A 14,620-nucleotide genomic window follows, 5' to 3' on the forward strand; every position below is an offset into this window, starting at 1 on the left:
CCTAGCGACTAAAAGAAGGGGCGCTCTAATGGCTCTTTTCGTTATTTCTGTGATATTCGAGTCTGTTTTGCTTTGACTGAGCCTTTTAACAATTGGAATGAGAGACGTAGAATGTGATTGGTCCGTGTCAAGGGATACATATGTGTCAACCAATCGGCTTGCTCAGCAGATTCGGGTGGTAAATCCTGAGCCTGCCTCTGACTGTAACACGGCCCAGAGCTCTCTGCTCTCCCTCGTAGTGTATTTTTAAGCCCTGCCTCGGTTGCTTCCCTTCCCTGTGCCGCCATTAAAGTCCGTCCGCTTGGTGTTTGTGGAAAACGGGAAAATGATTTAAAAACTCAGAAGAGACAGGCCGAGGGACGGGACCTGGGGAGGGGGGGAGGGAGGGTTCTTGCTGCGCGGTATGTGTGGACTGTCAACTGCCAAGTAAACGGCGCCCCCAAAAGAAGTAAATATGCGGCTAGTTTCGTCCAAGTGAGAGGAGCCTGAGTTCGGATTGGAGTTGGTTTCTTCGACCGGGGGTGGGGTGGGGGGAGAAACTCCATTGGTTTTGGCTGCACCGGGCGTGGGGAGGGGGGGAACCGAGGAGTGTAAACACAGCAAAGCAAAAGGTGAGGGTTACAGCGTTAAGACACCTTCTCGTAGAGTTGATAAGGGCCTCTCAGACGGTTACGAGCAAAACATAATCCCGTAACGTTAGCGAGCCGCAGCCAGCTAGCTTGGCCATAAATCCTGGATGGCAACCGAGCGGTTGTTATGGAAGGTAAGTGACAGCTAGCTGGTTCCGTTAAGACACGACACAGCCGTACAGTGTCATTTGTTAGTTTACCACTACTGGCTGTAAATCACACTAGTCAAATGCTTATTTAAATAAACTCAAGTATATTATAGCGGAGTGTCTTGACAGTTTTGCTAGTTGCTTGTGAGTACCAAAGCTACTTGACACAGTTGTTTTCAGAACATGCAGCTCACAAAAAATTGTTGAATTTCTCACTGTGTGTTGGTAAACTTGGGAGGCGTGGCGTAAACAGTAACGGGACTACGGAGCTGCCCTGTCGGAGCCAGCCTTATCTTTTATTTTGCCGTGGAAATAGTGTTCAGAATACAGCGTGGGACACATACAGTTTGGATCATTTAAGGTCTTAATTAGCTTTACGGCGAATTTGCTTTCAGTGCATAAGTCTCTTAACCAGTCACGCGCCTCCCTGCTGGGCGTCAGGTTTCATCTGTCCTTGTCTCTTATTACCTTGCCTGGTTGTTGTAGGGCGCATGTGCCTGGTGTATATAACTTAACTGTATGTGTTTATAGTCAGTGTCAAGGTTTACGAGCAGTGTTGCACTCTAGGCTGCAGTTTTGCCCTTGCACTTTGTTTTTGTGGGTCTCTAAACAATAGTTTGGTTATTACTACAAATTAATACCAGATTAAGAGTGGGCATAACTGTTTATTAAAATTTTGTTTGACAGTCAATAATTTGAATACACAGGTGGCTGTAAATAAGTAGGCTTTGTTTGGGACATTTGGCAGCATATTTTGCTCATTTAAACCGAGAAACAAGCTAATTTTTAATCCTTTTACCTTCCTGAAGTGTTTGCCTTTGATTAATAAGATACTGTGGTTTGTCTTTTTTATTATTTATTTAACATATCTGTTTGGGTTTTTTTCCCTTTAAACCTTAGTGTGCTGCTTGCTGTGTGATCTCCTTGAGAGTGGATCTGCCAAGCTGAGTCCCTCTGAACGGCAGGAAGCCTCCCTTAGCGGCGGTGCGACGATGACCGAGCTGGTTGCCAAGTGGGCCTGTGAATACTGCACATACGAGAACTGGCCGTCAGCCATCAAGTGCACCATGTGCCGCGCTCAGAGGCCCAGCGGGGGTGCCATCATTACTGAGGAGCCCTTCAAGTGCAGCCCTGCCCTGGATGCCAGTGTGCATCAGTGGGACCCTGCAGACCTGAGCAACAGTCCATCTCAGGGGGGATCTAGCTTACTTATTTGTCCAGACTCCAGCGCCCGACCCCGCATTCGCATTGCTGACGTACCTGAGCCTAGTAGTAAGTGGTCGTGCCACATGTGCACCTATCTGAACTGGCCTCGAGCTATCCGGTGTACTCAGTGCCTGTGCCAGAGGCAGCAGGCTCAACAACAACAACAACAACACCAACAACAGCATGGGCAGCATGCAGCCCATCAAGGACATCATACCCAGCAGCCACGCAGCCCCACAGAAACACCCCAGACCTCAGGCTCTGGATGTCGCCCCTCTCCCCCAACCACCACTACAGACACTTGTGAGGAATATAATGACCGTAACAGGCTCAACACTCATACACAGCACTGGACCTGCACTGCCTGCACTTATGAAAATTGGGCCAAGGCTCTCAAGTGTGTTGTGTGCGATCACCCCAGACCCAATAGTCTGCTGGCTGAGCCCATCGAACTGGCATCGGAACCTGAGAGTCAACAATCATCCTCAAAACTTATTGACCAGGACAGGGACAACAGGAGGGCTGTTGTTGGCCACATGGTTAGTCAAGGAGTAGGAGGTGTGGTGGGCGGTGTAGGGAGTTGTAGCAGCAGCCAGAGGAGGTCACCGCCAACGTTAAAACGGGAGTCAGAGGTGAACATGGACTTTCAGAGGATTGAACTGGCATCAGGCGCTGGGATTGGGAGCAAAGAAGATCTTGAGGTGGATTTCAAAAAACTCAAGCAGATTAAGAACAGGATGAGACGGAGTGATTGGCTGTTCCTCAATGCTTGTGTTGGTGAGTTTTTAAGGATGGATGACTTCACTGAAGTATGTTTGACTTGTATTTTGCTTATGTTATGAGATGGGCAGTGAGTCAAGTGAATAATACAAGGCAAGCTAACACCGTGAAATGACATTGTTCCCAAATTTGTGTGAATGATTCACAGTATGCCACTTAACAACCTGCAAGGCAACTATTTACTAAGCAGTTTATAGAACTGTATCTAGATTATCTTGAATGTAATCTTAACATTGCAGACACACTATGTATGCTTGGAAGTCCTCTGCATTCAGCTAGTAAAAAATTCACTATAAAGACAGCAAGTGTCCTGCCACCCACACTGTGCACTGGCGAATGCAGAGTGGGAGGAAGGATGCGCATTGTAGGAACAACTAGTTTTTGCTTTTTTTTTCCCTCTCACACCACTGTCTTACTCTTTCTCTTGCCTTTTTCATGGATGAGTAGCGTTTGTTCTGTACGCCCACTCAACCTCCCGTCTGTTTTCCTCATCTGTCCCTCTGACAGTTGATTATTCTGTGTTATATATACTGTGTTATATATGCACAAATTTGACAGTCATCCCTGCATTTGGTATCCCAATGAAGTCCTTTTAGTGATTAAAAATCATGCCTTTTTATCCTGCTAAATTCCTCAAAGCCTGTAAGAGCAACATTGCTGCAGATAGTTTGTTTCTGGTTCTGCTCTGGGTCTTTTGCTGCATGTCAGATGTTGAATTCCCTCATGTCTGTGTCGCTTGTTCCCATGGGACAAAGTCTCATCTGGTCAAAAATTTCTCTTGCAAGTAGGCATGATTTTGTTTAGGCTTATTCAAGTGTTAACATTCCTTATCTGATTGGAAATGTATCCTAATTCATTCCTCTTCTGTTAAAGGAAAAGAAATCAAAGACATCTCTTTAAATTCACTCCCCATTTGGCAGGTTCACTAGACATACTTTGGAAAGTTTTATATCAATATCTGCCTCATGCTATCTGTTCTTGAGGAATAATGTCTGTGTTTATCAGCACAGACATTATTCTGTGTCTTAGAACTGCTGCTCATGTGGAACCACACACATGCATTTTGTTTGTTTTGTCCTTGACGTTAAGGTGATCAAATGCTGCACTATTGTTAATAAGAGAAAGTAAATAACAAAAAGTGTCAATAATCCTCCATTTTAAAAGTATCTGGTATACTTTTAAGTATAAAATGATGCTTTACAAAGCTTTACAAATTAATACAACCTTTTTCACTTCAGTCAGCATTGACACATCAAACCTGCTTTGGATAACCTTTATTAGTTTGGGCTATGTTCAGGATGAGTTCTACAGATACATGCTATAGAGACGGCTGCAGCTTCTGGGTCTGAAAAGCGAAGCCTCTGCAGATGTGCAGATGTGCCTTAAACCTGAGAACCTTTTCCATACCCAGCAGGGCCACTTCTATTTGTTGCCAAAAAAGTCCACTTGTATAGAAGTCTACTGGAAAACTGCCCTCAGCCCACTTTGTGATCTCGAGCATTTTCTTGATGACTTTTTGGTTAAGTCACTAGATTGAAGAAATTTTGAATAAAACATCAAGCTCAGTTTGTAAATTATGGTAGTTATTAGACACAGAAATAAGGATCATCCAGGGTATCCCTATTGGTTAATGATTTGTTAATCTGAAATTGTTAGCCCATTATTTTACAGTGTCCTCACTGTCAGAACCACTCCTTGCTTGTCAGCTTTAATTAGAAAACATTTGAAAAAAAGATGGCAATGGTGAAAACGCCCAGCTTGAGACTTGAGACATAACAGGTCTTCACTAACAAATGGGAGACGTCACGGTGGTTATGTGGTTCTACATCAGGCCTGGTCACGGGTTCTGATCCTGCATGAAGCCAGACTAAATCGTTAAATATGAAATAACACGTCATGCAAGAGTAATAGAAATCACATGTTTTTAAGGCTGCATATTTTGACAAACAACATCTGTTGTGCTGCCAAAAATATTCGTGAGCTGAAGTTCATAGACATACACCGATCAGCATGAAAACAATAAAATCACCTGCATAATAATATGTAGGAATCCCTGGTGCTCTCAAAGTAACTCTGTTTTGAACATGGACACCTCCTTGGGGTGTCTTTTGGCACCTGGTACCAGAATGCTCACAGCACATCCTTTGGGTGCAGTGCATAATAGGGTGTGTCCCGAGCAACATTGAAGTAATTACTTATAATGTTTTGAAAAACCTAAAGCCTTTTCTTACTTAATTACTCCCTGCAGAAAGGTAATTTATTACATTACTTGATATGTTCTGCAGTACTCTACAACATGACCTGAGATTTATTGTCATATAATTCGAATGTACAGTCCCACACACTGACACAAATCCCAGTCCTAAAGAGGATCTTTCTTTTAGTGTTTTATGAAAAACAGCCCAAAGAGCACTTCACAAATGTGTTGTGGCCACAGAGAGTCTACTGTCGCACCAGGTATGGGTACAAGCCCGTCTGCTCATCATAGCTCTTATTATTTGTTCAAGCTTTGGCTAATAGGCTGGGGTCAGCATGCACTCTGGATCCAGGGTTCTTCACTGCTAGCTTCATATGACCATGCTGTCTTTGCTGATGCTTACAAAGAGACACAAAGTTGTATTAGCAGTAGTGGATAGTTGTTTCTGCCACTTTACAGTAACATTCTTGTCCTTTCATGCATTAAAATTGAAAGTAATCTGAGCTCTTCAAAATTTGTAGACCGTTTTCCTGCAGAAGCCAGTTTGAATAGTTTATATAATACAAGTAACAGCATAATTGTTGATTAGGGATTAATGTAATTATTGAAATTAGTACATAAATGCATTATATTATTACAGAAAACTGTAATGTGATTACAGTGATGTCCTCTGTGAATTGGGATGGTTCTGCTGGACTCTGCTTGCTGATGCTCAGTCACATAAGGGTGATGAGTTCAAGTCAGTGCTGTGAAGTTTGCCATGGTCCTCAAGCCACACCTGCACATTGTATTTTAAATAGATTGTTAATGTTATTCACTTCAGATTGTCAGTAGTTTTAATGTTATGGTAGAATAGTGGATGTGCCAAACAGCCCCTCACAAAATCAAACCTGTGATGAAGTGCTGGGGGCAAAGAAGTTAAAATTTCACTCCTATAGTTTTGAAACTGTGGTCACGGTTTCCCGATACCTGAAGTTGTTTCCTGAGGAGCCTGATGCACTAAAATTAGCACGATCCGTGTAAAATAAGTCAAAAATAGAAAATGCCTGTGGCTGTAGAACTTACCGTCACTCTTACAGTGTGCATGACCCATGATCCTTAAACTGAACAAATGTGTGGCATTTGTGTTGGTAAATAAACAAAATGCTTAGTATTATGTCATTAAATGCACCAGAAATATAGCTGAGGGGGTGCTTTAAGCACCACTTAGTGCAGGTTTATTGGCCCTGTGTCCATTTTTTATTAGTAATGAGACATTATTTAATAATAATAATAAAAAACAACAATAATCGTACTAAATGTTGTTATTCACAGTTTATTCTCTTCTCAGTTTTTCAGGAGTCTTTAGGAGTCTTAAGCCATACCTGTATAAAAATTTTGGTTTTTATACATCATCCTCAAAACTTATTGACCAGGACAGGGACAAGTGAAAACATACACAGACTCACTGAGGCCCTCACTGAAAAGGTTTTTTCAAAAAAGTGGTGAATCTATAATAAATGTAAAGAAAGGAAAAAGCAAATCATGTAAAATCGATATTAACATAATATATAACATATCAAATGTTGAAACTGAAAGTTTTTATGGTTGCTTTTGTTGTGTGATAAGCTTAGACTGCAGGCAGATGGGTTTAATACCCAGAGGTTTTACTAGAGAACCACGCTAATATGAGCAGGATGTAGTTTGGCATCATCTTCTTAAAATAAGCAAGGCCTTTCCTGAGAAAGGTGTAGTCTGGTGTAATTTTGAATTACTGGCACATTTACGGTTGTGCAAAATACTCATGCAGTGTGCGTTGATGCGCCCCCATAACATGCTGACATTTAAACTTTTGCTTACTCTCTCTCCTCTTTGACCTGAACTTGTTTTCTTGTGTTGCTGGCATCAAATTCAAAATAACCATACATTTTTCAGAATACTGTTCCTCAGATTTACCATTTGATATATTGTTTTTTTGTTGTTGTTTTTTTTAATTATCAGTTAAATAGGATCCAAATGATTTTACAAACCATCACATTCTGTTTTATTTACATTTACACATTGCAAATTTCTTTATTTTTTGTAAAAAAGGGGACTGCTCATGCAGCATAAAGGCTTGGATCCTCCTACTTTAGGAATGTGAAAGGAAACAGGTGCGTAGTCAACGGAAGCCAATGTGAACACAAGAGGAATGTGCAAACATCAAACAAAATCATGTCCTCCTTTCCCGGTTGAAGGATAAAAGTAATAATGCAGTAATATTTCCACACATTTATACATTGTTGCTATATATATACTTATATAGTTTATGATATAGTTCAATCAGTACATTAATTTAATTCAGTCTTTACTGAAGTCTCATTGTCAGATATGGACAATATCTATCTGTATGGACAGATTTTCCACAGTAAGGGTCCATCTGTAATGTCTAGGGATGGGTATCGTTTAGGTTTTATCCGATACCGGTGCCAAACCGGTACTTTTGAAACGGTGCCGGTGCTTAAACGGTGCTCAAACCGGTGCTTAAAGAATGGAGAACACAAAATTGGTCCAAAAACCTCTCATGTTTAGCTGTTTTTTTTTTGTAAAAAGATAACAATGTAAGCCTTTTCTTCAGCTATAGGGCATATATGGTATCACTCTTGGCTGGAAGCAGTGCTTAAACAATGGAAAAAAACACAAACTTTGTCCAAAAACCTCTCATGTTTAACTGTTTTCCACTTTTTCTTTGGTCATTTTAGCCTTTTTGGCCAGGGTGAAGGGAGTATCTGCCATCAAACAAGAAGACAGCTGCATGTAGCTATGATGATGTTTGCTAGTTCACCTTACATGCATTAATGTAATAACGTGGTTAGCCTACTCAACGTAAATTACACACGAACAACATTAAGCTACTCACGCAGAGAATTAAGCTACTCACTGCCATCATCATCCATCATCATTTCTGCTACACTGGCAGGGCTAGGGGCCAGGACTCTCCTCTTCGAGTTTTTGGGGGATGTTGCTAACTCCAGGTCCGATAACAGGCACCACACCCGCAGTAGACGTGCTCGGTGTGAGGTCTCGCAGCAAGCTATCAAATACGGTGCATTTCTCGGCTTTAAAAAAAAACCGCTATGCGTCGCCAGGTGTTTCATCAGATTTGAGGTGTTACCTCCTTTGACAGTATCACAGTATCACCTTAAAGCACTTGTTGCAGGCAGCCGAGTTTGCATATTTTGCTGTGAAGTACAGCCAGACTTTGACCGCTTCGTCTTGGGCGTTTTTAATCTGTAGCTCTGCTCTAAAAGAACGTACGTACCTGGACCCGCCTACTATCCTCGGAAACGTAAAATGATTGGCTAGAATTGGCTCAGGAAAAAAAAAAAAGCACCGAAATAAAGCACCGAAATGTGCGCTGCTCTTCGGTCTGGTTACTACCGTTTATGTCAGAACCGGTACCCGTCCCTAGTAATGTCTCTATCTAGATGCAGTTGTAATGATGGATTGTTTTTAGTTCCCTTAAGACCATGAATATTAATAATTTTATGGTATTTTCTTATGTAATATTTACTCCAAGCTGGCATTAAATATAAGAAAAACAACAGAAGTGTATGCAATGAAACTGTGTTTCTTAATGCCTGTTTTTCCACAGTAGTGTTGAATGATATGCTAACATTTGTTACGATGCAGCATATCACAATGTTTATAAATCATATTGTTATATTCTGAAATGCTAAAACAATGCCAACTTCATTGTTTTGGTTAGGTGTGATATACTTAGAGATCGTCTTGCTAGCCTTTCAGACAAAAAGCAGACTGGTGTGTCAGTACCAGCAGGATGCTCAATATAATGTCAGACTACTAAAGACCTCATTCAGGGCCATCATTTTGATATGTGATTTCAGGGAAAAGCCAACATGTTACTATTACACCAACAGTAACAAAACAATACACTAAGAAATGCCACTTAGCCAACCCACACAGTACAGAGGAATTTATTACTATAAAATGTGTTTGTAAATTCAGTTGCGCTTTATTAATTTGTGTTTTTCTTTTACTTTTACGTACTTTTTTCAGCAGTGCTCCTGTTAAATAAAGATATGTAATATGTCCAGTCCAGGTGTCCTTGAACAGGAAGGTATGCTGACAGAATATTTACTTCTTCTGTTTTTCTCTCTGAAGCGGCTGTTTAAACAGGAAACTGTACCAATCACAAATAGACTTTGAATCACCCACATCCATCTGTTGATTCTGCTATGATGGAGGCGGCCGCTATCGCCATTATTGAAATGTGCGTCCTTTGTAGGAGAAATAGACAAGACAAGAATCACTTAGCCTGATCCATTCTGTCTAATCAGTCTGTCTTTAAGTGTATGTCTGTTTGCATATTGGAGCCTTTTGTGTTCACCAAAGGATCTGTGAGTACAGCACTGACTGCAGGGCTACAGGCACACCCACGCTAATGGAGTGTTTTTTGGAAAGTGGTTTTGTGATCCTTCTATCACGCTGCGCTGCTATTGTGTAGTTTCTCTCCTCATCCCTCACAGCGCTAGCCAGCTCCACATGGCACAGCAAGTCCTTCTACCCACTCCATGTCTCTCTCGCTCTCACTCACATGCAGATTATGCAGCTGAGCATTGTGTGTGGTCCTTTGACGCGAGAACAAAAGCGCAACAGTGTTTTAAGCTATCAAATGTACGAGAGACTACCACATGAGCATTTACTGTATATGCTAGAAATGGGAAGAGGATATTTCTGTGGCTGCTGTCGTATTTGAAAGAAATTTACACTTTGATTTTGTTTTCATTACTCATAAAAACACATTTAGCTTAATGTTTTACTCTGCTTAAACTACTAATAGGTTATTTTGTCTCACTGTGGTTGATCACAGAACTAGAGGCTTGCACAAGAGTTATTATAGCTTTGTATTTTCTATCAGTTTTTACCCCTCAGCTGCAAAAGGTTGATGGGGTATTGTCATCACCCTGCAGGGCAAGCGTACAGGTGGCGTGGACACCCAAGTTTGTGAATGCGATAACTTGAGAACGAGACCACGTAGAATTTTGAAATTGATACCATAGGTGCATCTCCTAGGAGGCTGAGGGATACCAGTACTTTCTTTGTTTTTTTGTAGGGTTAACTTTTTGTTTTCAGTTCCGTTTCAGTATTGGTTTTTCTTATTTAAATGTAGCATTTATTGTATAAGTGTTTTAATTATCTTTTTTATTAATTGCAATGTCAGGATTAGTTTGGTGATTATAATGTTGATAATAATTTGGCTAATTGTAAGATTTACGAAGTTCAGAAGAGTGCAATAATAAAATTCAATATTGCAAAAATCAAAATAACAAAGACTAAAGCTGAGCACATTTCCTGTTCCTGATTTTTTTATTATAGCTATTTTTTTATTTACACAATAATGTTTGAGTTAGTTTTAGTTTTTTGTTTATTTTCTAAAATAAAGCTTCTATTTAAATGTTCTTCACACTCTAAGAGGTATTCAGGCAGGAAGCTCATCACACATTGGTTTGTTGCTGATGGTTGGCTGCTAACAGGTGAGCCTAGCTCCGGTTGCCTAGGTAACCCTTTAACATATTTACAGCCCTGTGATTTGTCAGTTAGTATCCTTCGCTCTCATTGGTAGCCACTTCAATCACTCACCTCAAAGTTCTCTGCTCGCCACATTGAGATGGATCGCTTCTCCTTTAATTTGAGCTTTTTCTTTAGTTTAAGTTAACTTCAGTAACCTTTCCTGACAAAGGATGTGAAAACCAAATATTTTAATTTATTTATTTCATTCTGAGCAGAACGTGTTCATATAAGTCTCAGTCAACTTATATTAAAACATAAAGCTGACTATTAACAGTTCATGTGCGCAAATCACGTGTGTGAGTTCATGGACAAAAATTTAAATTATACTATAACTCAGTTTGCATAAAGTAAACATAAAATTTTGCAGTGCTTCATTGCATATGCTAAAGTTAATATATTAAAAAAATCTGCTGTTTTTTTTCACAGAGTGACTCTTCCTGCAGTAGTGTCTCATTAGCTGGTAACTTTTTGAGTTTGTTCTCTGGAGGTTGGTTGTTTCATTTACACTTTGCACCAGAAAAGAACAGACACACCAACAGCTGCTCAAACATATCCGTCAACGCTTATGCTACAACATAAACATGAAGATTAAGGAGGTGAAAAAAACATAACTGAAAGATCACACTCTGCCCCCTGATGTCTTTTCCCCTTGACTTCAAAGTCAGCAAAGTCTCAAAGCTGTTACAGCTGCCACAGAGATAAAGCACATTCAGATCTCCAATATTTCATATATTTTAGTGTAGTGTAAACTGACCTCTGCGCAAGGTTGTCTTTTTATGTCTCTGCTGTGTTAAGACTTGGTGTGATACGACTGCAGTGGTCAGCACGTCTGCTCATTTCTGATTTTTTCCACAGCCAAAAGTGGACTGATAAAACATTTATTTTTCTCAGCAGAGCCTTTTCATTTTTATGTTTTAAATGTCTTCATGAAAATGATTGCCAGTTAAATGCACAAAGTTTGTGCTAATGTGGGGCAAAGCAGGAAAAAAAAAGGTCTTCACTTCAAAACTGTGTCCACAGTGATCACTTGTTAACATTGTTTATTGATGGGAGCTTTCTCCTTCCCCCTCTTTGTCTGAAAGGTGTTGTAGAAGGTGACCTGGCAGCTGTGGAAGCCTACAAGACATCGGGAGGTGACATCGCAAGACAGCTAACGTCCGACGAGGTGCGCCTATTAAACCGGCCCTCAGCATTCGATGATGGCTTCACGCTGGTTCACCTAGCCATCCGCTTCCAGAGACAGGACATGCTGGCAGTGTTGCTCACAGAGGTCAGTGGAGACTTGGTTCACTTTCAGAAATCACCTACCCTAAGGTATCAACTTTCTGAATTATGTTTGTAGATTATCAAAGCACTAGACCATATTAAATACGTGACTATATAGGTCATACTGTAGATGATTAATTACAAGACGCCTTGTCGGCTGGGGTCTTCATGTTTAGCTTTTAAGTCCTTGTAGCAGAAATTGTGGTACCCAGTTTGTGTCTGTTTTCATAGGGCTTCAGCTGCACAGAGTAAAGGATTTGGGGATCTTGCCTGAAGTCCTTCGAAACGCCAAGAGCATAGTTGGCTCAAGTTGGCATTTTAATTGTTTTTAACGCTCCGTTTCACTTCACTACAAAGGCACACTTTATATATTATAACTTCAGTGTTCTTTGTAGGATGTACTCAACTGTAGATGATAGTCTGCAAAGCTTTGCATATAACCAACACACAACCATGGTGGTCTCTTTTGTCTTTACAAGTGTCCTCGAAGTGCTCTGCTTTCCTCTCACAGTCCAAAAATATACCTGTTAGACTCACTGGCGATTTTACAATTAGCTGCAGTTGTGAATGTGAGAGTGTGAATGGTTGTCTGTCTCTGTGTTAGCGCTGCTTACATGTACTGGTGACATGTTCAGGGTAGGGTTGCACAATTATGGCCAAAATGGTTATCACAATTGTTTGGATCAATAATAAGATCACCATTATCTACCAAATTATTTATTGATTTTAGCGACAAAATGTTTTATTTATAGATAACACTCCCCTACACTGCTCCTACTTTATTTCCTTTGCATCATTTTGCAAGCAGTTTGGGTAAAAAATTTTCGAAAAATAAATGTGCAAGGATTGTCATGTTTACAATTTTCCGAAAACCTTACGTTACTCAGCATGTGTAGTGGACACTTATGTTGGCCACAAGGAATTTGACTACATTGTTGATTTCAGTGAGTCTTTGTGAGCTTGATGGACACGCTGGACAGACTCGCCTTTATGGATGTCTGACTTGATGATGGACAATTCATATTAGCAACCATTTAATTATTTTTCTTGGCCTTCATGTATTGATTACACTGTAGTTAGTGGTGTGTTTTCAGGTGGTTGAATGGGTTAGTTGTGTTGGTTTGTCGTGCAGACGCAGCTCTACAGCACTCTTTGAATATGGTTCATTCTTGGTTAATACCACTTGCCCTAAATCTGAAATATTTTCAACCAACCAATGATGATCCACTTCTGGGAACAAGTTCTTCACCTTCTGCTGTGCCAGACGCTTAATTTTTGTTTTGTAGTTTTGTCATTTTAATGTAGTGTTACTTGTCCAGGCTACATCCAGGAAACTTCACGCTGTATAATACAGGGAAAACCACTACGACTGGCACAGGCAGGCACGTCATCGAACAGTAATTTAGGGAGCGCTTGATCTGGTTTTTCTTTGTATTGTTGAAGCACACATTTTCAGTATCGGCTGTTCGTGTTCATTTGTTTTGCGGGTAGCCAAAATCACAATTGTGATTGACATTCAATTTATTGTGCAGACCTAGTCCAGGGTGTACCCAGTCTGTCACTCAGGCTCAGCTGGGACAGACTCATACACCCCATGCCCCTAGCTGGAGATGCGATTAAGAAAATGCACGGATGGAAAGTAAAATTAGGCTCAATCTAAAAAAAACCCCAACTTTTAATTAGATAACACCTACACATGGATACTTTAAATAAATATTAAATAAGAAAAATACTATTGTTTGAGCTCTTCTGCTCAACCTAGTAAATGTAGTTTTATTTCTGAATATGAGTATCTGCATGACCCCAAAATTGGATCAAACTTCTTCTCCTACTCTCATTTAGTGAGATCAGCCAGGAGAAGTCCTAGGACCAGAGTGTTTTTAGAAAAGAGAGGGACTAAATTCAGCTGCACACTCCTGCTCCGCAAACTGTATAATATGTTCCTCTGTCAGTAATTATTTAATAGCATTGGTATTGTATGTTCAGCATCCTGGTGTGTCTGCAGTGAGGCTCACTGAGTTCATGTGTGTCTGCTTGAACTGTGCATGTGCTGATGTTGATTGCACCCCTCTTGCCTTCAGCACTGTGATCCCGGATTATCTGTACACACACCTCTTCACCCACACTCAGCCGCTGCCCCAGTTTCTTTTCCAAGAGGGTTAGTGAGTAACCACTGGATCATGTCCCTAAAACACCCCAAAGCTGACACCTGCGTGAACTTGCTGTGTCCTGGAGGTGATTTAGATTTGATTAGTGAAAGTAAAATTAGCTCAGAACACAGTGAGCTAAGTCTTCTGCCTACAGACCCCAAAATGAATGACTTTCCCAAGTATTCAGACAGCGAATATGGTAGAATTTGTTTAAATGGCATCTCCAGAGATTTGCTAGGTTTATTTAAAAGGAGAGATAAATCGGATACTTCACACAGTCATAATTTTACCGCTTTCCTCATAATCTCTCTCGTCATAGAAGGTTTTGGTTTTTCAGTCTAGGTAAGAATATAAAAATGGCCTACTGATCTCTTGAACTGACTTCTATTCTTGTTCTTGGCCTCTCTACATTGACATAATGTATCAAACAAAAGGATTTGTTCAGAATAATCTCTCCAGATCTCTTTATCTTAACTCCATCAGATCTTATCAAAGTCAAGTGACTTTCAGGGCGCTGAAGCTGTGACTGTTAAATTTTATTCTTCTTAGGCCTCGGTGGAGCAATGCATTCAGTTGGTTTTGCATTAGTTTGTGGTTTTATGGTTCTTTGTAGTTGCAGGAAATGCTCTTGCTTTTTTCTTATTCTGTGTATCCTGTACGCTTTATGTAGATTTAAATTCCCTCTCTATA

At 40.4% G+C, this 14,620-nt stretch overlaps 1 protein-coding gene across 3 annotated transcripts in view; it reads left to right on the top strand.

Annotated features, from left to right (window-relative positions):
• Nucleotides 1-202: 202 nt before the first annotated feature.
• Nucleotides 203-14,620, top strand: part of zranb1b (zinc finger, RAN-binding domain containing 1b) — a 28,980-nt gene continuing 14,562 nt past the window's right edge. Inside the window, exons 1-3 of one of the 3 annotated variants that reach the window (XM_063492116.1) lie at nt 203-611; nt 1,679-2,761; nt 11,597-11,784. In XM_063492116.1, coding sequence (XP_063348186.1) covers nt 1,771-2,761; nt 11,597-11,784 — 1,179 coding nt within the window. In that variant the 5' untranslated portion in view covers nt 203-611; nt 1,679-1,770. The other 2 variants (XM_063492115.1, XM_063492117.1) reach the window with 2 other exon arrangements.

Source organism: Pelmatolapia mariae, linkage group LG13 (genome assembly GCF_036321145.2).
Source record: "Pelmatolapia mariae isolate MD_Pm_ZW linkage group LG13, Pm_UMD_F_2, whole genome shotgun sequence".
NCBI lineage: Eukaryota > Metazoa > Chordata > Actinopteri > Cichliformes > Cichlidae > Pelmatolapia > Pelmatolapia mariae.